Source organism: Manacus candei, unplaced genomic scaffold (genome assembly GCF_025592945.1).
Source record: "Manacus candei isolate 608988 ecotype Guabito, Panama unplaced genomic scaffold, ASM2559294v1 h1tg000047l, whole genome shotgun sequence".
Lineage (NCBI taxonomy): Eukaryota > Metazoa > Chordata > Aves > Passeriformes > Pipridae > Manacus > Manacus candei.
This window is the reverse complement of record NW_026138095.1, coordinates 2,642,141-2,664,540: the sequence shown is the minus strand read 5'-3', so window position 1 is coordinate 2,664,540 and position 22,400 is coordinate 2,642,141. Positions and strand designations below refer to the sequence as shown.

The 22,400-nt window shown below is 57.8% G+C and overlaps 1 protein-coding gene across 2 annotated transcripts; it reads left to right on the top strand.

Annotated features, from left to right (window-relative positions):
• Nucleotides 1-500: 500 nt before the first annotated feature.
• ARSG (arylsulfatase G) lies at nucleotides 501-22,397 on the top strand. 2 transcript variants are annotated; one of them, XM_051797302.1, is made up of 12 exons: nucleotides 501-788; nucleotides 5,152-5,899; nucleotides 6,200-6,387; nucleotides 7,230-7,277; nucleotides 7,356-7,467; nucleotides 7,712-7,849; nucleotides 10,069-10,262; nucleotides 10,867-10,947; nucleotides 14,032-14,140; nucleotides 18,425-18,545; nucleotides 21,044-21,134; nucleotides 21,386-22,397. In XM_051797302.1, exons 2-12 carry the CDS (start codon nucleotides 5,703-5,705, stop codon nucleotides 21,712-21,714), a joined length of 1,608 nt encoding a protein of 535 aa, XP_051653262.1. In that variant the 5' UTR covers nucleotides 501-788; nucleotides 5,152-5,702; the 3' UTR covers nucleotides 21,715-22,397. The 2 variants fall into 2 exon arrangements, with proteins under 2 accessions (XP_051653262.1, XP_051653261.1); XM_051797301.1 differs by lacking the exon at nucleotides 501-788 and adding an exon at nucleotides 2,589-2,829.
• Nucleotides 22,398-22,400: the final 3 nt, after the last annotated feature.

Below are 22,400 nucleotides of genomic sequence, written 5' to 3'. Positions count from 1 at the left end.
CATTCCTTGTGGCTTGTGGGCCAGTGACTTTTGCCTGCAGGGAATAACAGAGGGCTCAGATTGGGACAGTGAGCAGACCCCTCCTCACCTGCCCTCCTGGGGTCTGCCCACTGTGCTGGCCCGGGACCCCACCACAGATTGCTGTGGGTTAATGTGGAACCGGGGATCCTGGTTCACACCCCTGGAAACAGTGTCCAGGTTAAAATGTTCCTTCAGTGCAAGGGCTGCTGTGTTTGGTTTGGCTGGAGTCCCTTCTCCTGCTTTTCCCTTCTTTTGTCACAATGGGATGGCTAGTGGGGTGGCACAGCAAAGGGCAGTGGGGGCAAAATTCTGCAAATCTCCCAAAATGAGGCAAACTAGCTACTGCTTTCGTTTGGGAACTTTGGGAAAGCTGCTACTGGTTTCTCACAGCAATGCTGGTCCAAGAGCCACTGCCTCCAGCAAGTGCTGGAGGGATATTCCAGCAGCTTCACTCCTCACAGTCCCTAAACAGGCTGAAATCCAAATACTGGGCCATGAGACTGTGTCCTGTGTGTCCTTGGGAACCTCCTATCACCCTGTCCCACAGGAAAACCCCTTCTTCCAAGGAAACCTGAGGTTCCTCTGAGGTGGTTGCACTTTATCCATATCTTGCCTTTCAGGGGCACAGATAAAGGGTGACCACCCCTCTGGTCTTGCAGAGCTGATATCCCCGTTATACAGGCTTTTCCTTGGAAATGGGTCACCCTCCCCATGCTGAAATTCTTCCTGGCATCGACAGTGCAAGTGGTTATGGGACAACAAAAGAGGTTTGTGCCTCCAGGGGAGAAATAAGAATGCAAATATCTCTGGCATGAAAAACCCAAAGCGATTTACTCCTTGGTATTTCTTGTCAGTCCTTTGCATCTGTCTCTGCCTCACCTTCTCATTTCTTTCCTCTTGGCCTTCCAAGAGCAACAAGGCTTCGGGGAGCGATGGGGACTGGAGGGGCCCTGTGGGGGGAAGGGGGATGGTGGCTGCAGGCTCTCCAGTTCAGGGCTTCCCAGCCCTGCTGTAAAATCCTTTTCCTCCTGAGTTGCTCGCCCACTTTGGAGGGATTTCCCTGCTGCTTGGCTTGGCTGTGTCTTGCCAGGGTTCTTTGCCCCGGCACATCCCTTGTGGGTCCGTCCCATCCCTGGCAGCGCTGGCACCGGGACGTGCTTCTCCATCATCCCGGGGACTTTTGCAGCCCGGGAGCGTGGCTGGTGTTGGAGAGCTCTGTAATCCCCAGGGAAGCAGAGCGAGCCTCCTGTCGGTGGGCATAAATCAGGCGGGAGCTGGGAAGCAGGGCGGGCTGCGGAGGGAAGGGGAGCGCGGGCCCCTGAGCTGCGCCGCCGGATGGCTCCGGGACTTCCAGTTCATTTATTCTGCCGGGGTTTGCCCGGCCCTGCTCGGCATGTGAAATGTTTTCTCTGAAAGACCCAGCAGCGAGATGGGTGAAAAACATTCTCCTGTCCCAGGAGCTGGCAGAAATCCTGGTAAATCTGCAGAAGTATGTTTTTGTCGGTGCTGCTTTATTCTGTTAGGGGAACTAGTATAAACTATTCCAGCAGAAAACCTCTTCCTGGAATAAAGTCCTGACTCTGTTCAGAGCATTGTCAGGACAGTTGTACCAGGAATGGAGCTTAGCTGGTAAACATGTTAGGACTGAGGAGGCCCAATGGAGCAGGCACAGAGCTCCTGTACCCTCTGCCCCATGGATAAACCCCTCACGAGGCACCTGCTGCCCTTCTCTGTGCTTGAATCAAGCATAAAATCTGTGCAAGTTTAATTTGCAAAGAAAACATAGATTTTTTATTTTGTTTGTTTATTTTCTCCCCTTTGAAAGCCTGTCTGTCTCAATATCCATCCCCTCCAGGCTGTGGTTGGGCATTGTCAGCGGGGTCAGGGTCAGTGTCAGGAGCCACACCATGGGGATGTGTCCCCATCCTGCATCACTTTGCAGCCATGGGGTCAGTGCACAACCTGAGCCATCACTTCTGCTCTCCTGCCTCAGTTTCCCTGCCCCTGGCTGGCTCAAGGGGCAATGCTGGGAGCCCCTGGAGTGGTCCTTGATAACAGTGGGTGCCTGCTCCAGTTTGAATTTCTCATCCCCTGATGTGTCCTTATCTCCCTGCTCCTTGCAGCCAGGATGGGGATGCCTGCTGCGACTTCCAGCAGGAGAACGGGGCCATCAGTGTGGGTTTGGGCAGGAGATCAGAGCTGTGACACCCCGGGTGGGGTGTGAGCCCCGGGTGCCAGCGGGGGACGGCACAGCTGGACGTGCTTCAAAGGGCGTCAGGTTTTTCTGGGCTCCGGCCACTGCTTTGCTCTCCAGGCAGGCGTGAAAATGTGAAAGAATGTGAAAAATGTGAAAATGATCTTGCTGGCCCCAAGATTTGTAAACTTTCTGGTTAATGTGTAATAAATACATGACAGATACTGCCAGTGCCGGGTGGGTGACCGCGGTGGCACCACCAGCAGTGACATCCCGGAGAGGCATCTCCCCTCCTCTGCCCCCGGGGCCAACCCCAGGGTGTCCTGATTGGAGAGGGTTTGGGGCTTTTCTAAACTGGTTTGTCTGGTTTGGACTTATCCCGAGTTTCTGTGAACCGCCTTGTGTGGCTTGCAAAATGCTCTTTACTTATTTGTTTAATCCTGCCCTGGGACAAGGTGCGTGCTGTGACGCCCAGGTGTGCCCTGTGCACTCAGAGCGATGCCCAGCACGGTGCTTATGCCATTTATCCCGAGGCCTTGGATCCTTGGAGTGATTCCTCCCAGGTGGCTCATCCAGCTGTAACCACCTGTGCAGTATTTCCTGCTTGGCATGAGGTGAGGTGCCTCCACAGCCGCGTTCACGCCATAGTCAGCCCGGGGGAATCTCTTCTGAGTCATTGGTTTTTTTGCAAAAATAGCTAAAAGTTGGTCCTTCAGCTCTGGGTGTGTCTGGCTGTAGCAAAGCTGGAGGGGGACAGAGATGCTGCAGGTCCTGGTGTGGCAGTGAATGGGCACCAGGGCTTATCCCAGGGAAGTTCCTGCATCCACCTGGGCACTGCCGGGGCACTGCACAGCACAGGGGCAGAGCTGGCACAGCCCAGACTCAGCTGGGAATTCCAACCAAAAAGGGTCAGAGAGGAGACCCTGCCAAAGGGCTTGGAGGAGAGGGCAATGGATTTGATGCCTCCTGCATCAAAGGGGTGGCCTCCTGCCCTGCCAGGGTTGGGATGTGGTCTGGATGTGGACGGTTCCACCTCTCCTTCAAACAGCCTCTGAGCGTCAGGGATCAAGATGTTTTGTCTGATGCTAATGCATAAATTTCAGCCCTGGATGACTTTCCCTGTAATTTAGGGAGAAGAGACTGTCCTTTGAAAATTGTTAGCCCTGGCATCTCTCCCCAAAGTAAAGGGAAGGGACGGAGGTTTGTGGGTGGACATGGGTTTGGCTCCCTTGGGGTTTGCTCAGCTTTTCCAGTGGCTGCAGGTGCACATTGTGGGATGCAGGGCCACCCCTCATGAATTGGATGGGGTCCAGGATGGTGCTGCATGGAGGATGCTTTGAGGGGTTTGGTGCAGAAATGGGACTGGGCTCACCCTGGCCATGCCCAGGTTAGTCCGTGATGTTCCTATGAAGTTGGTGGCTCAATTCTGTGCTGTCCTTGGCCCAGCTGGGCTCAGGCTCTGGGCAGGGGGTGTTGGACCAAAGCAGGGCTGCTCCCTTCAGATGCCCATCTATGAAGAAATCCCAGTGACTTTCCACAGAAATTGTAAAGGGAAGTTTTTTTGGAAAACAAAAGCGATTTAGTACCATCAAACATGTCCAGATACCTAATCTTGATTCTTGGAGCAGGAGGGACAAGCTGTGGGGTTGCAGGAGGGTGCAGAACAGGAGCTGGGCTCATAGGCTTTGTTGGAGCAGGTCTGGGCAGCCTCTCCCATGGCTCAGCCCCACAACCCACCACATCCCACCTCCATTAGCTGATGTACCAAGAGCCTCCAGGCTTCATAAATTAACACTGTGAGCTATGAATTATGAATGGAGTCACATCCCTGATCACTTCAGTGCTACACTGACAGCCCTGGAGCTGCTGATCCGAGAGACAGCCCAAAGCTTTTAAGGATGTGAACAGCAAAACCTGGGAATGATTTGCTTTGCAAGCCACAAACCTCTCGGCCTACAGATGGGGCTCATCCTGTTCCTTCTCCTGCCTCTTGTTGCCTTCTCTTTTGTTTCCCAGTATTGCCTTCTCTACTCACCCTCATGGTTTGTCTTAATGGATGTTGTCTTGCTTGGCTGTGTTGACCATCCCATGGGAGCTGCATCCTTCATGGCATGTTCCTTTCCCAAGCTTGTTGGTACCAACTGGGGACAGCTGCTGCAGTGCTGGCCTAAACTGGGTCCTGGTTGTCCCCAGCCCAGGCATAGGTCCCCACACCATCCCCATGGGCTGGTGCAGAGCTCCTGGCACAGGACTCAGTGGGGTTTTGGCAGATCTCTGCCACTTCATCTCCCTTTGGCCATAACTTTGTGCTCAAGGGGTCGTGTTGCACAGCTCCAGCTCTGCCGTCGGTCTTTGGGGGGTTTATCCTTGAACCTCTCCACCACTGGAGGCCAAATCCTGCCCTAAGCAGCCAGATTCGCTTAATCCTGTAAGCCTGGGTATTCCTGGGGTTTGTTGCCTCTGGGTTTGTCTGGATTCCTGCATCCCTGTCTCTGGGAGCAGCTCCCTCTGGCAGCTGGGCTGCACTGCCTATTCCGGTGCACTGGCAGCAGTGGGGCAGCAGGAGCAGAACTAAATTTGGAAAATGAGCTTCAGACACTTGTCAGTTGTCACAAATGAAGGCAGTGCCCTGCATGGCCCCCACTGTAGTGCTGTGCACCCTGCAATGCTCGGGAGACAGCCCTTGGCAGGGCGGGAGGGAGCAGCGCTGCTCCCGGGGACGGCAGGCGCACGGGAAACCATCCCCGCCCCAGCCATGGATGTGGGAAAGGGGCCCTGGTTATTCCCAGCCCTTTCCAGCTGAGCCATCGTGAGCCAGGCAGCAAAAAATACAACTTCAAAGGCAAAGCCTCGGCGTGTGGAGAAGGCGTCCTGCCCCGGGCCGGGGTGCAGGAGCACTGGGCACGTCCTGACTGCGGCTGGTTTCTCTTGCACAGGGGATGCTGTAGCCGTGTGAGGAGAAGGATGGACTGACACAGCCCCAGCAGTTGTTTCTCCACCTGAAGGCCAGGCTGAGGGGCTCAGTCTTCAGGGAAGGAGCCGTTTGTTGGACATAAACACCCCCCTGGGCCGTGGTGAGGGGAGAGGAGCCGCTGCCGCAGATCAAACCGCTCCTGGAGGGGAAAATACCGCTTTGGTTTGGTGTCTAATTAGATATTTACCAGGAAGGAAGGAAAGATATAAATAGGGTGACAGTGACTTCAAAGGGTGTTTTTGACTTCTAAGAATAACACCTTTGCTGGCGCCGATTTCGGGAATATCAGCTGTGCTTGGGTGTGAAAGACGGAGGAGGTGTCGCAGCTCGGTCGGCAGCCAAGGGAGCAAACCCAGACCCCCGGCCCCACAGGACCAACTGAGGAGGGGACATTGGCATCGCTGCAAGGGCCTGTGGAGAGCTCAGCTGGATCCACAGGGACTCAGGGGAGGGAGTCTGGGGAAGAGGAAGCCGCCAGTGCCGCAGTGTGGGTGGGAGGGGACGTGTGGCACCATGGGGACCCCGTCCCCACGGGCAGTGCTGGTGCTCGCCGTGGTGCTGGTGGGACTCTGGGCTCCCCGTGGGGTGTATGGGCAGCCCAACTTCATCGTCATCCTGGCAGATGATGTGGGCTGGGGGGACCTCGGGGCCAACTGGGCAGAGACCAAGGAGACCCCGCACTTGGATCAATTGGCTGCCGAAGGGACAAGGTAATGTCTGTCCCCCTTCCTTGCCCTCTCCTAGCATCCCTGGTTACTCTGTCCTGCAACAAAGGGGAATTCACTCCCATGGGACTGGCAGGGATTTAATGGATGTGGGTTTGGGTGCACGGGGAGGGCTGCCAGAGACCAGTGCAGGTCCATCCATCCCTGTGAGACCTGCGAGCTTCATCCCCCACTCCCAACCCTCATCCCTGGGGCAGAAGGGGATGCATGCAGGGGAGCAGGGAGGGATGGGGCAGCGTTAGAGCACGCAGGGCCTTGTGAGCAAAGGGTCCTTTAACCTTCCAGGTTCGTGGATTTCCACTCAGCCGCATCCACTTGCTCCCCGTCCCGCGCCTCGCTGCTCACGGGGCGCCTCGGGGTGCGCAACGGGGTCACCCACAACTTCGCCATCACGTCGGTCGGCGGCCTCCCCCTGAACGAGACCACCCTGGCTGAGGTCCTGCGGGAGGCTGGGTACAGCACAGGGGCTATAGGTAATGCCCAAAATGCCAAGGGGGCAGCCGGGGCTGGGGGGGGGGGTGACAAGGGGTGGCAAAGACACCCGTGTCCATCCCTTGCAGGGGGGTGGCTGCAGGTACTTAATTGGAGCGCTGGCAGTGAAAGGAGAGTCTAAAGGATCACATGAGAGGGATTTCACACATCTCCCTTGGATTACGTAATCCCAAGATTAAAATCTTCCTTTACAAACACATGATGCTGCCTGAAAATCCAGACTTCTCCATTTAAGCTCTAATTGCTTCACCTCACAAGGAATGTGCTGGGTTTTCCTGAGCAAACACGACTGTGCTCGGCAGCTCTGCCATCCTGCATCCCACGCCACGGTCGGTGCCACTGCCCCTGTGATTTAGGGCACCTTTCTGTCACCGTGGGTCCCCCCAGCCAGCACAAGCCCTTTGCACCTGCAGCTCCTGCTGGTGCACAGGTCGTGCTGGCAGAAAATCCCTCGGTTTCACCATTGCCCCACAGTTTTTGGAGTTCTCCCTCTTGGATCGGTGCATTCGGTGGGAGCAAGCGTGTGCCGGAGGTCAGAGGGTGAAGCTGGCTGTTTAGGGGGGGTTAGAAAGCCGTCTGCTCAGAACACAAACACATGAAAGAGCCTTTTAAGGCTGGAAACACTCGCTTTGCACAGGCATGGGATACCTTATGCATTTTTTTCTGGGTTTCTGCAAAAATAGACGGCATTCTGGAAACGCAGCCAGCACAAACAAGGAACCTTTCTTGTAGCAAGATTAAAACCCCCAGCGCTGTGGGCACTTCGTGGGTGATGGCTGTGGCTGTGTAACCTCTGAAATGATGTTCTGTGGCTTCCATGCAGGCAAGTGGCACCTGGGACACCACGGCCGCCATCACCCCAACTCCCGCGGTAAGGCTGTGCCAGCGGGGGCGAGCTGAGGGCCCTGCGGTCACCTTGACCCCGCTGACACCCTCGCTCGCCTCTCAGGCTTCGACTACTACTTTGGGATCCCCTACAGCCACGACATGGGCTGCACGGACACCCCTGGGTACAACGTGCCACCCTGCCCACCCTGCCCGCGGCACGGCGCGGCTGCCAGGTACGGGGCCGTGAGGGATTCGAGTGCTGGCACAGGGAGGTGGGGATTTGCATCAGTGTCCCCAGCCCCGAGAGCTGCCCTTTGCTGTGGTCACCTCCCCTCATACTCCATGTACCCAGTTTGACCCCTGTGCACCCCACAGCAGGGTGCAGGTTGGGAAGGCCAGGAAAACCTCCAGGCTCCGTGCCTGCTCCCACACCGGTCCCTACTCCGTTTACAAGTGTTTGGTGACTCTTCCCAGCAGGGTGGCGAGGAAGGACTGTTACACCGAGGTCGCTCTTCCTCTCTTTGAGAACGTCACCATCGTCCAGCAGCCCGTGGCCCTCGGCAGCCTGGCCACGCGCTACGCGGAGGAGGCGGCGCGGTTCATCCGGCGGGCCAGGTGAGGGGACACGGTGTTTGTAAAACCACCATTTATGAGGCAGGTCAGAGCATTTGAGCTGGGCTGTGCCTCCTTCCTGGGGCGAATGTACAGCAGGGTCCTGGCTAGTGGGCATCGGAGGGAGGGAAATGTTGTCATCCCTCTCCTCCATCTGTCTGTCCTCCTTCCATCCGTCCTCCATCCCTCCATCTCTGCAGTGGCAGCGGGGCAGTGGAGGTGCCTCCCTGGGTATGAAGTGCTGGCAGGGGTGTGGGAGAGATGCTGAAATGGGTGCCCATGGCAGCTCTGGCAGTGGGACCAGAACAGCACCCAGAGGGGTTTGAACCTGCCCTGTGCGAGGAGTTCAATCTATTTTGAGGATAAAGCACTCCAAGATCCCTGGGCTTCAAGCTCTGCCTCCCCCGGGCTCACAGGACACGAGGTGCCCGGGTGTGCTCGTTCCTCAGGAGCAAAGTGGCTCCTCCAAATGACGGCCGAGTCCTGGGGATGGGTTGTGTAACTTTAATCCCCATTATTGGCGGATTACGAGCTGTGACTTTGCAAAATGCCTCCCTGCAGTGCGAGGAGAGGAAGCGCTGCCGGGCAGTCCCAGCCCATCCCATGTCTGCATCCAGGGATAGCACAGACCCACAGAAGGGCCACAGTAGTGGGGTCCTGGGGGTTAGGTTTGTGTGATGGGGATGAACAAAAGGCTGGGCAGGGAGCAGCCTGTGGGGAATGGCTCCTTATAAATCTGGGTGTGGTTTTGTTGCACAATATCTATAGTGGTCAGGATGCTGAGGGTACTCAGGCTCTGGGCTGTGGGACAGCAGCAATCCCCCCTCCTGTCCAAGCCCTCTGGGCTTCCAGGATGCTGTTTGGCTGTGAAACCAAGTGTGTGAGCTCCAGTTTAATAGGAAAAACCTTTAAACTCCCAGAAGTGTTCTGGGGTTATCTGCGTTCACGGAGAACAGGATTAAGCAGGTGCCTGCCTTTTCTCTCCTTCCCTTTGATGGCTTATTCCAGTTTTCCCCTGCCTGACTCACTCATTACAGGGCAACAAAAGAACACCGGATTTGCCATCTCGGTGTTTTTTTAACCAGTCGTGTCAAGGTTGAGCAATTTGTGACGGTGAGAGGTGGCACTGCTCGAGCACAGCGAGCGTGGGAGCAAAAGTCAGGGACTCCTGTCCTCAGCTATCTCCATCTGGGACAATTCTGAGGTGTCCTTGTGATAAGCAAGTGGGATGTTCAGCTGAACACCGCAGCCATGAGTTCATCTGGATGCTGGAGTGGTGGGATGCAAGCTGGGGAAAGCGGCTTTCCCTGCTCCAGAGTCTCTGGCATCCCGTGGGAAAAGGTCTCTCACAGCTTTTGCAAGGGGCTGTGCACAGCCCTTTGCAGGGCTCCAGTGCCGTGGGGGAGGACGGGGCAGCTCCAGGTGGGATGGGTTTTACTCATTTTCCATCCCAGGTGACGGGTAAAGGAAGGAAATGCCGAAACACACGTCAGAGGGGCCCCGAAAGCTTTCTGGAGGCAGTGATGGGGCGGCCGGAGCCGGGCGCGTGCGCGGGCTGGGACACGTCCCCGGGATCCGGCCCCTCCCCGCCGCTGGCCATCCCACCCTTCCCCTCGGAGGTCCCTGAGGAAGAGCAGGACTCGCTGGAGGAGATAAATATAGCTGTAAACAAGCAAACAGGACATGTCCTCTGATGATTTAGGAGTGAGCAGGCAGTGGGGCAGCGCACGGCGGGCGAACGTGCCGCGCTCCCTGTCCTGGGCTGCTTGGCAGTGCCAAGGCCGTGCCTGGGGTTGGTGTGGGTGTCCTGCTGTGGCTCATCCTCTGCCCATCACTGTCAGATCTCCAGGCACTTGCTGGAGAGGGGAACAAAGGGCCGAAATGGGCCCCTGAAGGAGGGGAGGGAGTGGGTGGGTGCCTGGGATGCACCAGCGCGGGGTGTTTGACCAGTGGAGATGGAGGAAGGGGCGAGTCTGTCCCAAAGAGGAGGACAGTTGACAATGAGGGGGGCCACAGGGAGAGGTTTAAGTGGGAGCAGAGGCCAAGCATCCCCCCCTCCAAGGGTTTGCAGCCAGCTGAATGCACATAGGGTGTTTTTCTCCCAGGAGCTGTGGAAGGGCCACCGGTCTGTGTCCCCAGGCTTGGCAGTGCCACCACCCCAATGACCTCCTGCCACTGCCTTGCCCTGAGGGCTGAACACTCTCCCTCTCTCTCCTGTGCAGCGAGAGTGGACGCCCCTTCTTCCTCTACCTGGCTCTGGCCCACATGCACGTCCCGCTGTGGGACCCCCAGCCAGGCCCCCCCTCGGGCAGGGGCATCTACGGAGCCTCCCTGAGCGAGATGGATGCCCTGGTGGGACGGATAAAGGAGGTGGCCGACAGCCACGGGAAGGGCAACACGCTGCTGTGGTTCACAGGTACGGCAGGAAAAGCGGCTGCGGAGCTGGGGGTGACACTGGTGACTGCCCCACACCAGCCCCGGCGTGGAGGTGGGTCTGGGGGCAGGACCTGTGTTTGTGCCCTGCCCTCGATGCTCCCGCTGCTCCACGGACAGGGAGCAGTCCCCTCGTAGGGATGGGGGTCCCAGGGTGCTGTGGCCACTCAGTGGGGTGCCCGCCCTGCCACCCCCCTTCGGCCGCGGGGCTGAACCGGCGGGGCCGTGCCTAATTAAGCCATAAATCCTCGCTCATTAAGAAGCCCAAATCCGCTCTCTTTGAGCAGCCTCCCTAATGAGGATGTCTTGCTCCTGACGACAGGAACCGCTCTGCCGCTCATTAGCGCCCAAAGCTGGTGGCAGCCGCTCCCCTTCACCCCCTCCCCCAGGACTCATCCCTTGGAAACAAACTGTTAGAGATCAAAATCAATCATCCTGCTGCTCTTGCCCGTGTGGGGAGGCATCACAGGGATGGGAAGGAGGGATGGAAGGGTGACTTGTCCTTGCCCACCGCCCCACTGTGGAGGTGTCCCCTCCCACCCTCTGGGTCCTGGTGTCACTCATGGAGACATTTCTTTCTCTTGCAGGTGACAATGGCCCCTGGGCACAGAAGTGTGAGCTGGCAGGACGCCTGGGGCCGTTCGTGGGGGCCTGGCAGAGGCAGCGAGGTAACCTGGCAGAGTTGGGAGGGGGAGGTCTGCCAGTCCCCAGGGGTGCAGGGGTGGTGCTCCACAAATCCCTTCATTGCCCATCGAGGGGGACGTGGGGAGCATTCCACCCCCAGCCTTTCCCTGGCTGCTGCCCTGGGCTTGAACACACCCCAGAACAGTCAAGTTTTCCCCTAAAACCGCTCCTGGGAGGGTGGAGGGATGGGGTCCCTGTTACCCCAGAACTTGAGGTGACTGGTGCTGGTTCGGGGACTGGATGTTGCCATCAGCTCCAGCAGGGTCTTGTAGCCCCAAGCCCCATCCTGCCCAGCACCCTCCCCGCGCCCCGGGGACTTTGCTTTTCTTTCTCTCCGCCGTTTTCTTGGGGTGTGTGTTTTTAATTTTTTTTTTTTTTTCCATCTTTCCTCCTTTTCCGGCCAAACCATCTGCTCGGTGGGTTTATTTCGGCCAGAAAACATTCATGAGTCAGGCGTTTCCCACTTCTGCTTGTGTTACGCAGCGTAACGTGCCAGGCTCGGTTCCCCCCATGCCCCGGGGTCAGCGGGGCGGGAGCGCCTCATCCCTCCTCCGCTTCCTGACACCCAGGCCATGCGACCGTGGCCACTTCCCTGGGCAAGCGCTGCCGGCGGGCTGGCTCGCCTGTTCCCGTTCCCATTCCCGTTCCCAGAGCCCTTCCTCCTCTGGCTGGCTGGCCGGGCTGGCCCCGGGAATGAAATCCGTAACCTTAATTTTCTAGTAAACAAACCCGGGTTGCTCTTGAGCAACCGCCGGTCACAAGCCGGAGCAGATGGTACAGGCAGTGCGGGCGTTCGGGAACAGGGTGAGGAAAACACGGCCCCTTTTCCAGCCCCTCGCCGCCCTGGGAAAACACCCGGATCCTGCCCGTGGCCGAGGCTGGGGAGGAGGTCGGGCTGGCAGGGCACTCGGAGCTGGCTGTAAACACCGGCTGGAAGGATGACTTCGGAAATCCCTGGGCTGGCTGTTGCACGGATGTTTGGAAAGCCAGCCCGGCGTTACGGGGCTGCTGCTGGCAGGGCTGGCACCACAAACACCTGCCCCTGGGTGCTGCTGGGGTGGGATGCTTGGCCGTCCCATCCCAAGGGAATCATCCCCCAGCACAGAAAAGCCCCCGAGGAGTGGGGAGGGCAAGGGAGGACAGGCTGCTCCGAGCTTTCCGTGTTTCACGTAGCTTGGTGTTTCCTTTTAGGCTCCAACCCAAATTCCAGGGGTGTTTTCCATTGATATCAGGTGGTAACTGGAGTTGGTCCTCACTGAGAGAAAGCAACATATCCATATGTGCTGCCCCTTTCTCTGGCTGGGGAGCTTCCCACAGCCCTCAGCCCACCCCAAAAACTTGTTTCCCACCTTGTGGCCAAGAGCCCAGCGAGGGGGGATACTGGGATAGAGATACACATTTTGGGGACGTGATACTGGGCATGTTTTGAGACAGGTTTGGGAGCCTCTAGACCTGGTGTCCCTGTGCTGAGGACCTGCTGTGTGTGGTGGGACCAAGGTTTTCATCCCGCCACGGGAATGCACAGTTCAGCTTTCCTGGAAAGCCTGGAAAGTCCCCACAGCAACAGGGCTGCATCATCCCCACCCTGGAGAAAATTCCCTGGTTGGGTTTGGGTGTTTCAGCCCCATTTACTGCCCAAAAGTGTTAACGTGAGCTCATTTGTGGGCTGCTCCAATGTCCTGACCAGCCAGAGGCACTGGGGTGGCTGGAGGGGGTTCCCCCACTCTGCTGTCCTGCCAGAGCCCCCTGACCATGCATGGAAAAGCTGTGGAAATGCATCCAGGAGGACGAGTTATTTAATATGTGTGCAGAGATGGGGATTGATATTAACTGCTGTAATTGCTGTGGTTTCCTGGGGTGTCTGATGGCAGGGGAGGCACCTCACTTTAGACATACATGATGTGTGTTAGAAGCACTGTTACGTTTCCAATAGCCACAAGAGATCCCAGTGCTGGCTGTGTCCCACTCTGGAGGCCCCAAGGAGATGTCCTCTGGGGGGAAACACCAAAAGTTTAGATGGGGAAGGGGAGAGACTGAGGATGTGCCAGCAGAACGGGCAGCAGGGTCAGAAACTAGGACTAGCCCCTGTGGCACCAGCACTGCAGCATCCATGCCCTGTGTGTCCCTGTGGGTGCATCAGCCTGTCGGATCAGGGAGTGACTCCTGGAGAGGCTGGGCTGGGCTGGGGACCGGCACAGGGGCTCAGAGGAGTGCGGGGTGGCCGTGCCTCTCTTGGCTGTGCCCGGAGGAAATGGCTTTGGGCGAGCGCCGTTGCCATGTGCACGCTGAAAGGCGCAGGACAAAGGCTGCTCCTGGGAAGTTTGCTCGGTGAATCGCGTTGGGATTTTCTGTTTGCCCCATTCCCAGCCCCTTCCCCCGCCTCAGCTGCCTGGGGCACTTTGGGCTGCAGCCAAGGCAGAGAGAGGCTCTCCAACACACTTCCACCCGTTTAGATACTCAGTCCTTGCGTTTTGGTGCTCAGCACCCCCATCCCTGTGTGCAGCACTCCAGGTGGAGGAAGGGACTGGGCAGCTTCCCCGTGCCATGCAGAGCATCTCAAACCCAAGGGCAGAGCAAGGGTGCTTTGGGTGCTGTCAGGGAAATGATGGATCAGGTTCATTAGCTGACAGGAGGGTTATTAGCAGGATGGTATTTTTAATGAGGCAGGTTTCCAGCAGGCGGGGGAGAGGGGGGGCTGTCAGTGCTGTACCTCGCTGAGGGCAGCAGTCCCTGGAACAAATTCCTACATTTCCTGCCTGCTCCATTTTCTCACCTGACATCAAAAGTGGATGGAAATGCGACGGCTCCGGCAGCAGCTGCATTTCTCATCACTTGCTGGAGAAACACAAAGCAGTGCCAAACTGAGCCCCTTTCCCCCCCCCCTTTCCCTGTTTCTTTGAAAAACTCCTGTAACTCTTCTCCCTCCCCTGACCCAGATTCTCTCCAGCAAAATCACCCTCCTTTTGGGGCAATTTACACCCCTGAACGGTTCCTTTGCCAGGGAAACTCCGGGGTCAGGAGGTTTCCCATCTCAGCAGGGTGCTGAGCGCTGCCCTGTTCTCTTGCAGGCGGGAGCTCAGCAAAGCAAACGACCTGGGAAGGAGGGCACCGTGTGCCAGCAGTGGTGTACTGGCCTGGCCACGTCCCTGCCAAGCGTACGAGCCGTGCTCTGCTCAGGTAAGAGCCCGTCGGGGAGCAGGGCAGCCCCTCCACCCCCTTTGGGAGGATCCACCATCCCCAGGTCACCACCTGGGTTTTGGCAGCAGCAGCTGCCTGCACTAGTTATTCCGTGCCTCGTGCCAGACTGTACTTTTGTCCTCTCCCAAGACTTAATGCTTCAGCAAAGAGGAGTTTGAAAGGGCTTTTTGTGAGGCTGGTGGGTTGGCGTGAGCAGCCACCGGGCTCCGTGTGCCTCCTGGCCGCGGTGGCCGAGGGCCTCCCGATAATTAAAAGATGACGATGTTCTCTCTCCCCACCAAGGAGCAGGCTCAGGCTTTGTGGTTTGTGAATGGCTTTATGTGGAGGAGGGTGCGGTTGTGGGAAAGGCTGGCCGGGGAGATGGCGCTGGCAATCCCTGCAGGATGCGGCCGGGCCGGGATCCGGCAGGAGCAGAGGGGAAGGGCTGCTGCCCCCAGGCCTCGGCTCCCTGGGGAGGGTGGCATGGGGGGGGGTCCTTATTGCAGCAATACTACACCTCTGCAGGCAGCAACTGCACCCCTCCATGTGGGACTTGTGCCTCTCCTTGCATCCCTCCTTTTCCAGCAGTTGTGGTGGGATGCCCCATCTCCTTTCATCCCTGGAGCACAGCATGGTGGAGGTCGGGGCGGAGGTCGGGGCGGTGGGGCCAGGGCGTGGCTGGGCATTGGGAAAGAACACCCCAGCTGCTGGAAGCAGGTCCTGGCTGGTGGGCCCTGGGGAGGTGTTGGGTGTTTCTAAGGTCCTTGAGATAAGCTGGAGCCACTCACTCCTTACGTGGCCCGAGGGCAGCTCTGGGAGCTGGATTTTTGCAGACACGGGAAGGTTTGAGCCATAAGCTGAGTCATGGGTGTCTGGCAGAGGGGATGGGGTGCACGTAGCACCCCATGGATTCACCTCCAAACCCTTCCCCTCCACAGAACATGGGGCAGAGCTGCCAACTCCTGCCTGCTCAGGCAGCCAGGGCAGCACCTGCAGGGTCAGTGCCTGTCCCCATCCCCCTGTCCCACCAGCCTCCCTTCCAGCCCTGCCTCCAAGCCCTGGAATTCTCAAGCCCAGGTTATCTCCTCATAGACCTTATCTCCTGCATTTCTCAGCTCTGGTCTGGCAGGTGGGACAGCTGGAAATCCAGCAGAGGCAGGGGCTGTGCTGCACTGCTTGGAAAGTGACTGCAGCTCCCCAGGAGTCAGAGCACAGCCAGGATCCCCCCAGCACAGCCTGGCATTGCCAAGGGGCTGTGCCCAACTGTGTGGGATGAGGCACTCCCTCTTCAGGAGGCAGCACAGAGCCAGCATGGGGGACACGAGCAATGGGTCAAGCTCAGGAAGGTTTCACCACTGGTCCCAGCCATGGCCTGAGCTCATGGACAGGGAAGGTGGAGGGACATGGAGGGATGTGGAGGGCAGGAGTTTCTTGGTGCTCACAGTGTGTCAGGACAGGTGGCTTTTCTCTGCACTGAGTCACCCTTGGGGACATCCCCCAAAGATCAGCACGTGCAATAGGGAAGCTGAAATTCCCCCAGTTGATGGGGAAGACCAAAAAGCTGGGGAGGGGATGAAACCTGTGTGCAGGTGTGGCTGGGAGCCCTCTGCACACCCAGAGGGACCTCTGCCTGGTGGGATCCCCAGGAAGAGCCGGGGCTGGGCAGGGGCAGGCGTTATCCATCCACATGAGCCTCCTCTGCCCCTGGGGTTATGGAAACACTGACAGCCTTTGCCACCTGGGCAAAGAGCCTGCCAGGACTGGGCAGGACCTCTTGGCTCCACGTCCTCCCCGGAGCAGGGAGCAGGGAGGTGAGTGAGGTGAGTGTGCCCAGGGGCAGGGGAAGCTGGAGCCAGCAGGGCAGTGCTGATGCACCGCCACAGACCTGCACCTGCACGCTGGTTTCTGCAGAAAAACTACTTTGTCGGCTTTTCTTAATTACGTTTAATTGTCAGAGCCACCCGCTGTGCCTCTGCCCTTCCCTGCCCCAGCCCAAAGTAGGGCATGGAAGAAGTAGGTCAGGAGGGTGGTGAAGAAGCAGATTGCACCATCCTGGCTGTGCCAGCGGCGTGGGGCTGGGCGGGCTGGGCGAGCTGGCAGAGTGCAAGGAGAGCTGGTTCAGCTGCCTGCAGCTGCCTGCACCCCCTCATCTCTGGGCAGGGCAGCCTTCCCTGCCACATTGTGCCCAGGATGCCAGGATGCTCATCACCTTGGCAGGGCAGTGCTCCCAGCACGTCCTGCCCAGGATGTTGGGATGTCCATCACCCCACACAGCTCTGCCCTGTGGGGCACAGGCAGGGAGCTGCTGATGCCTGGGCCCTTTTCCCCGGTGTTCAGGCAGCAGCAGGGTGCTGGGGTAACTCTATTTGTTAAATCTCTCTTGGCCAGGACAGGGGTTGGCAGTGTGGCTTTCACTTTCCCTTAAGCACGGCTTCCCTAGCTTGGCTTCTGGGATGTGCCTGCTAGTGGGGCCTTTGCTTTGATGCCAAGTTTGACCAAAATCCTACTTTTTCGTGCCTCTTTCTTTGGGTTACATTTACCTATGACTGGGGGGATCTTCAACTGCTTCTGTGCTCAGTCACACTGTCCTTTGACCTCATGAGGTGACGATTTCCAGAGGTCCCATCAGCTGTGCTGGGGCTGCTTGGTCCAGCCCTGGAAGCATCCACATGCACCGTGCTGGGGGCCAGATCCTGAGGGTGCTGAGCACCCACGGGACCCGGGGCATGCTGCCCAGGTGAGCTGCCATTCTGGGGGGACCTGGTGTGACCCCGGCGAGGTGCTGCAGGGATGCAGAGGGGAGCCAGGATTTCTTTGGGCGCCTCCCGGCTCCGTGAGCAGCAGTGTTTGTTCTTATTTGTTCTCTCCGTCTCTTAGCAGCTAAATTAAAACTTGTTGAATGGGAGAACCGGGGGCTGTTAAGCCCAGGGCTCTTTTCTCTCCACTTGGCTGCCATCAGCTCTGGGCAGGAGACACACAGTGACAGGATCGTAGTGGGGGCAGGACTGCCATGGCAGGACCGTGGTGCTCTCCTGGTGCCCTCAGGTTGGGGACCTGGTGCTTTCTCCTCCTCCAGGAATTTCCTTGCCCAAACTGACCCCCCTGGAGCTGCCAGCACAGGGGTTTTGTAGCCAGAGGGGTGTGAGTTGAGTCCCCATCGCCACTCAGCACTGCCAGCTCCTCAGCTCCTGTGTCACAGCCCTGTCCCCAGGAAGGGCAGGGCTGAGAAGTGTCACTTGGCCACTCTGATGTCCTGCTGTCCCCTGGGGCCATGGGACACCCTGCTTCGGCTGGTTCCCTTTAGAGGTGTGGGATCACCCCGTGACTGTGTCTGTGAGAGGGAGGGGTGTGCTCCTGGTGATGGGGGGGACGGACACTCGTGTCCTGTTGGATGAGGGAGGTGAGGGTCGGATGTGGGAACTGCGAGCAGGATGTCCCCATCCCACTGGAGTCGAGTCCGGTCCCCAGTGGGAGGAGGGGGACCGAGGAGGGGGAGTCTGTGCCCAGGCTGTGAAGGGCTGGCAGCAGGGCCAGGTGATCCCTTCCCACTCCAGCAACGATGGTGCTCGACCTCCACACGGCAGGGATGTGCTGGAAGGTGGGGAATTGCCACGGCCAGGCTCTGCTTTGAGCCACAGGCAGCAGGGAGGGAGGCAGCGACTGTCCCTCTGTGCATCCCCACGGAGCCAGGGGGACTGTGGGTCACCTTCCCCGTGTCCCCCCACACCGGGGGAGCCCCGAGTGGTTGTGTCTGAGGCCCTGCAGGCGCGGGGGGCTGTCGGTGGGAGCGCCGTCGGGGTCGGGTGGGATTTGCGCTCCTGTTCCATCCCGGCGCTCCCGCTCGCGCTGCTCCGCGCAAAAGCCAAGACCGCGTTTTCCTGGGGCGGCGGGATGTGCTGTCACTGGCGTGAAAACTCCCTGCGCTTGCAGTTTCTCCGCAGGTGACCCGCTGCCTTGCCCCGTGCCCGGGGGGCTCAGGAGGGGCTGCCCCGCCGTGCCCCTGTCCCTGCCCCGCGGGCGCGGGGGGAGGCACATCCTGGCTGAACCCGCAGCGCCTGGCGAGCAGCCGGCTGGGGGTGGGAGACACGTGAAGCTGGGGCTTGCCAGGGCCTGAGCCGCCCCTGGAAGCCGGGTTTAACCTTTTCAGTTGTTGGGGTGGGTGCTGGGAAGCAGCTTCCCCCCTGCAAGGCATTTTCGAGGGGCAGTGGGGCACAGGTTGGGCTGGGAGGGACCCTCCAGGGATTCTTGCTCCTTGCACTGATGGCAGCCACCTCTTTTCCCCAGCACCCTGGACATCTTCCCCACGCTGGTGGCCCTGGCTGGGGCGGCGCTGCCCCCGAACAGGCGCTTTGATGGCTTGGATGTGTCCCCAGTTCTCTTCGGGTGGTCGGATGAGGGGCACAAGGTAAGGCAGAGCCACCCCCCCAGTGACACTTTAATAGCAGTCTCATGGATAAATCCTGATTTTGCTTTTAAAGTCCACCCTCCTGCGAGCACCGTGAGCCAGCTCCCAGCGGGATCTTGGATTTGCTTTCTGTGTCCATCAGGGGTTTGGTATTTGCTTTGTATTTATGGAACCCTCTGCTGAACTGGGAGATGAAGCAGGGAAGCGGATGGGATGTGGCCAGTGTGCTCTGCTGTGTTCCTTGGGATTAACCCTCCTCTGCACGTGCAGTGCTGGGAGGGGGGGACTAGTGGTTTGCTGGGAGTGGTGGGTTTACTGGGAATGATGGTTTGCTGGGACTGGTGGGTTTACTGGGAATGATGGTTTGCTGGCAGCAATGGTTTGCTGGAAGTGATGGTTTACTGGGAGCAATAGTTTGCTGGGAGCGATGGCATGCTGAGAGTGATGGTTTACTGGGAATGATGGTTTGCTGGGAGCAGTGGTTTGCTGAGAGTGATGGTTTGTTGGGAATGATGGTTTGCTGGGAGCAATGGTTTGCTGGGAGCAGTGGTTTGCTGGGTGTCAGGGCTGAATGGGAGAGGGATGCACAACTGCACCGGGTTCAGGCAATGGGTTTTCTAGGGAGAAAAGGCTTCCCAACCCCCTTTTTCTAGTTTTTTATTTATTATTATAACAAAGTCACAGCTTAATGGAAGAGTTCCAGACCTGGGAATGTTTCTTGAAAGGGCTCAATCGAAACAAGCTTCTTAATTATGCAGCAAATTATAACAGATTTCCTTAGTGAGGGGTTTTAAGAGGTTTAGGAATGTGGTTGTTGGTAGGAAGGGAAGTTTGAGTGCCCCGACACAGGGCTGGCAGTATCCCAGCTGTGCTGCTAAAGGTGTAGGCAAAGCTTTAAAGCTGGAGGCAGATTAATTGGTTCAGTTCCCATTTTTGGCTTCAGGGGGCCTTGAATATTTGCTGATTCCTGCTTTGGAGCTGTTTTATCCTGACCAGGGAGTGTCAGCAGAAGGGGACTCTGCTGCAGAGGTTCCTCCTTGCAGCAGCTCACACTGCACCACCTCTTCCACTTTACACCCTTCTATTTTTTCCCCTAAAACATAAATATTAAACCAAGTTCCAAAAGGTGATTTTTTTTTTTAAATTTGCCTTGCAATGGAGGGCAATAAAGGAAACTGAGAGTATTTGGAAATCACCCCCTACCCTGAATCCTGGCATTTCTTGGATGAGGTACCAGCTGGGCCCTGAAGACAGTGGCCACATCCAGACTGGGCAGCACAGGATGGACATCTCTGGGTGCCCAGGGGGGCTGGAATGCTCCGTGCTGGGCACTGTGGGATGGACATCTGGGTGCTCTGTGCCGGGCACCTGCTAAGGCATTGCCACGCTCATCAGCTGTGAGTGCTGTTACTAAACTTGGCACCACAGCTGCCTACAACTCCAGCAGATGTTTCTAATTTTTTAGCACAGTGGAAATTTCTTGAATCACTTTTAAACTCGAATCCCAGGGAGGAAACCTCAAGTGACTCATCCCTCAGTGAAGCCGTTGGCTCCGCGGCAGATCTGATCTGAGCAGAGGAGCCGCTGGACCGTCCAGCTCACTTGTCTCCTCGCTCCCGTGTGCCAGAGCAGCTGTCCTCTGTGGATCAAGTGTTCTAAATATTGGGGGGGGGGGAGAGATTCGACCCACCCTTCCCTCCTTCCCTTCCTTCTCAGCCCGTTCCCTGTGCTGTTGTCAGGGAAGGGAGCCCTCGCACAGCGGGGTGAGTCAGCGGCGGAGACGGACACGGGATGATGTTCCAGCACCTCACCTTCCCGTGTGGCCTCTGCATGAGCTCACCCTCAGCTCGGGGCTGGCTCCTGGCTCCAGGCAGGGATTTGGCTCCCTTGGAGCACCCGCGGAGTGGGTGACACACAGCACCCAGCTCCCAAATATTACACAGGCATTCCGTGGTAGGACAAGGGGGAATGGGTTTACGTGAAAAGAGGGGAGATTTAGGTTAGATGTTAGGAAGGAATTCTTCCTTGGGAGGGTGGGGAGGCCCTGGCACAGGTTGCCCAGAGAAGCTGTGGCTGCCCCTGGATCCCTGGAAATGTCCAAGACCAGGCTGGATGGGGCTTGGGGCAATCTGGGCTAGTGGAAGGTGTCCCTGCCCAAGGCAGGAGGTTGGAACTAGATGGTCTTTAAGGTCCCTTCCAACCCCAACTATGATCCTATGATATTCTGTCCTGCTCTGCTGAAAGCCTCTGCCCCTTTGTGATCACTTTCTTGGCAGAATTGGTCTGGGGAGGTAAATTCAGAGGATCCTGAAGAACCAGGAAGGCAAAGGGAGATGTTGGGGTTTCCTTGGGTTCTTCTGCCACCATCCCACCCTTCAGCAATCAAAACTCTGTTGCTTGCTCAGTCCAGGGGCTGAATGGTGGCTGTAAATGGGTGCACAGGTGGAGCAGGTTTTCCCTGCCATGTTCTGACAGGCACTTTTTTGTCCTTCCTTCAGGTTCTGCTCCACCCCAACAGTGGGGCAGCTGGGAAGGTCGGCGAGATCGAGGCGCTGAGGCTGGCTCAGTACAAGGCCTTTTACACCACAGGTACCGTGTCCCTTCCAGAGATCCTAAAGTCTGGGAAAAAAACTTCTGGAATTCTTGGATCCCTACAGATACAGGTGGAAACCAACTCAGGTTAATTCAAGCAAGAGCCAACCCAGCTCTGCAGCCCCGGGGTTGTTGGCCCCAGAAACACTCTTGGACTAAGAGCTGGGACAGGCCTGGGCTGTGAGGAACACAGAGGTGATCCCTGGGCAGCCCATAACCCCAGGGTTTTTCCCTCATTTCCTCCCTAGGAGGGGCGATGGCCTGTGATGGGAGCACAGGGCTGGCTGAGCATCACCAACCACCCCTCATCTTCAACCTGGACCGCGACATCCAGGAGCAGGAGCCTCTGGATGTGGCATCCAGGGAGTACCAGGCAGTGCTGCCCGTGATCAGCAGGGCTTACACCCAAGCTCTGGAGGACATTGCAGCCGACAACGTCTCGGTTGCAGATTATTCCAAGGATCCAGCCGTGATTCCCTGCTGCGACGCGCAGCACGTGGCCTGCCGGTGCCACGGGGCTCACGCGGCCACGCCGGACCTTCCCACGGAGGGAAGAACAGCACGGCTTTGTCTCTAAAGCAAATAATTGCTCAGGCTGCTCCTTTCCCCAGTGTGGTGTCTGTGAATGGGATGTGCTGGCTCCAGGCTGGAGGTTGGCCACGGATGGAGGCTGGGTCACCTTTGCTCCGTGTAGGAAGCAGGGAGGTGAGTTGGTTGTGGCTCTGGGGCAGCACACAGAGGGTCCCCTTTGCTGCAGAGCAGGGCACTTCAGTACCTTGCTGGCTCTGGGCACGTGGGAAGGCTTTTTGTAGGGCTCTTTAGCTGGGAAAGAGCCAGGTCTTGGATTAAAACTACCTTCTGTAAGAGCTGGCTTTGGGAGAGAATTCCTCTGGGAAATATACTTGGCTTTCCCTCTAAAATGGGAGTTACAGGAGCTCCCTGTGGGAGTACAGGGCACGGGAGGACGGGGCCTCTGAGCAAACATCCCTTCTGGTGCTGAGAACCTGGAAGTCTGTGGCTGCAGAGAGAAAATTCCCGGCTGGCACGAGGTGAGTGCTCTGGGAAATGGAGCAGCTGCCCCCCCAGCTGCCTGGTGAGGTTTGTTAGTGGGGCCACAGTAAGACCCAACTTTCTGTGGGAGGAAAGGGGTCCTGGGCTGTCTCTGAGAGCTGCTCTCCGTGTGGGCAGGATGCTCAGCTTGTCCTGCACAGCAGAGCTCAGGGACTGTGCTGTGACACACACCCGAGTCCCAGTGTTTAGGAA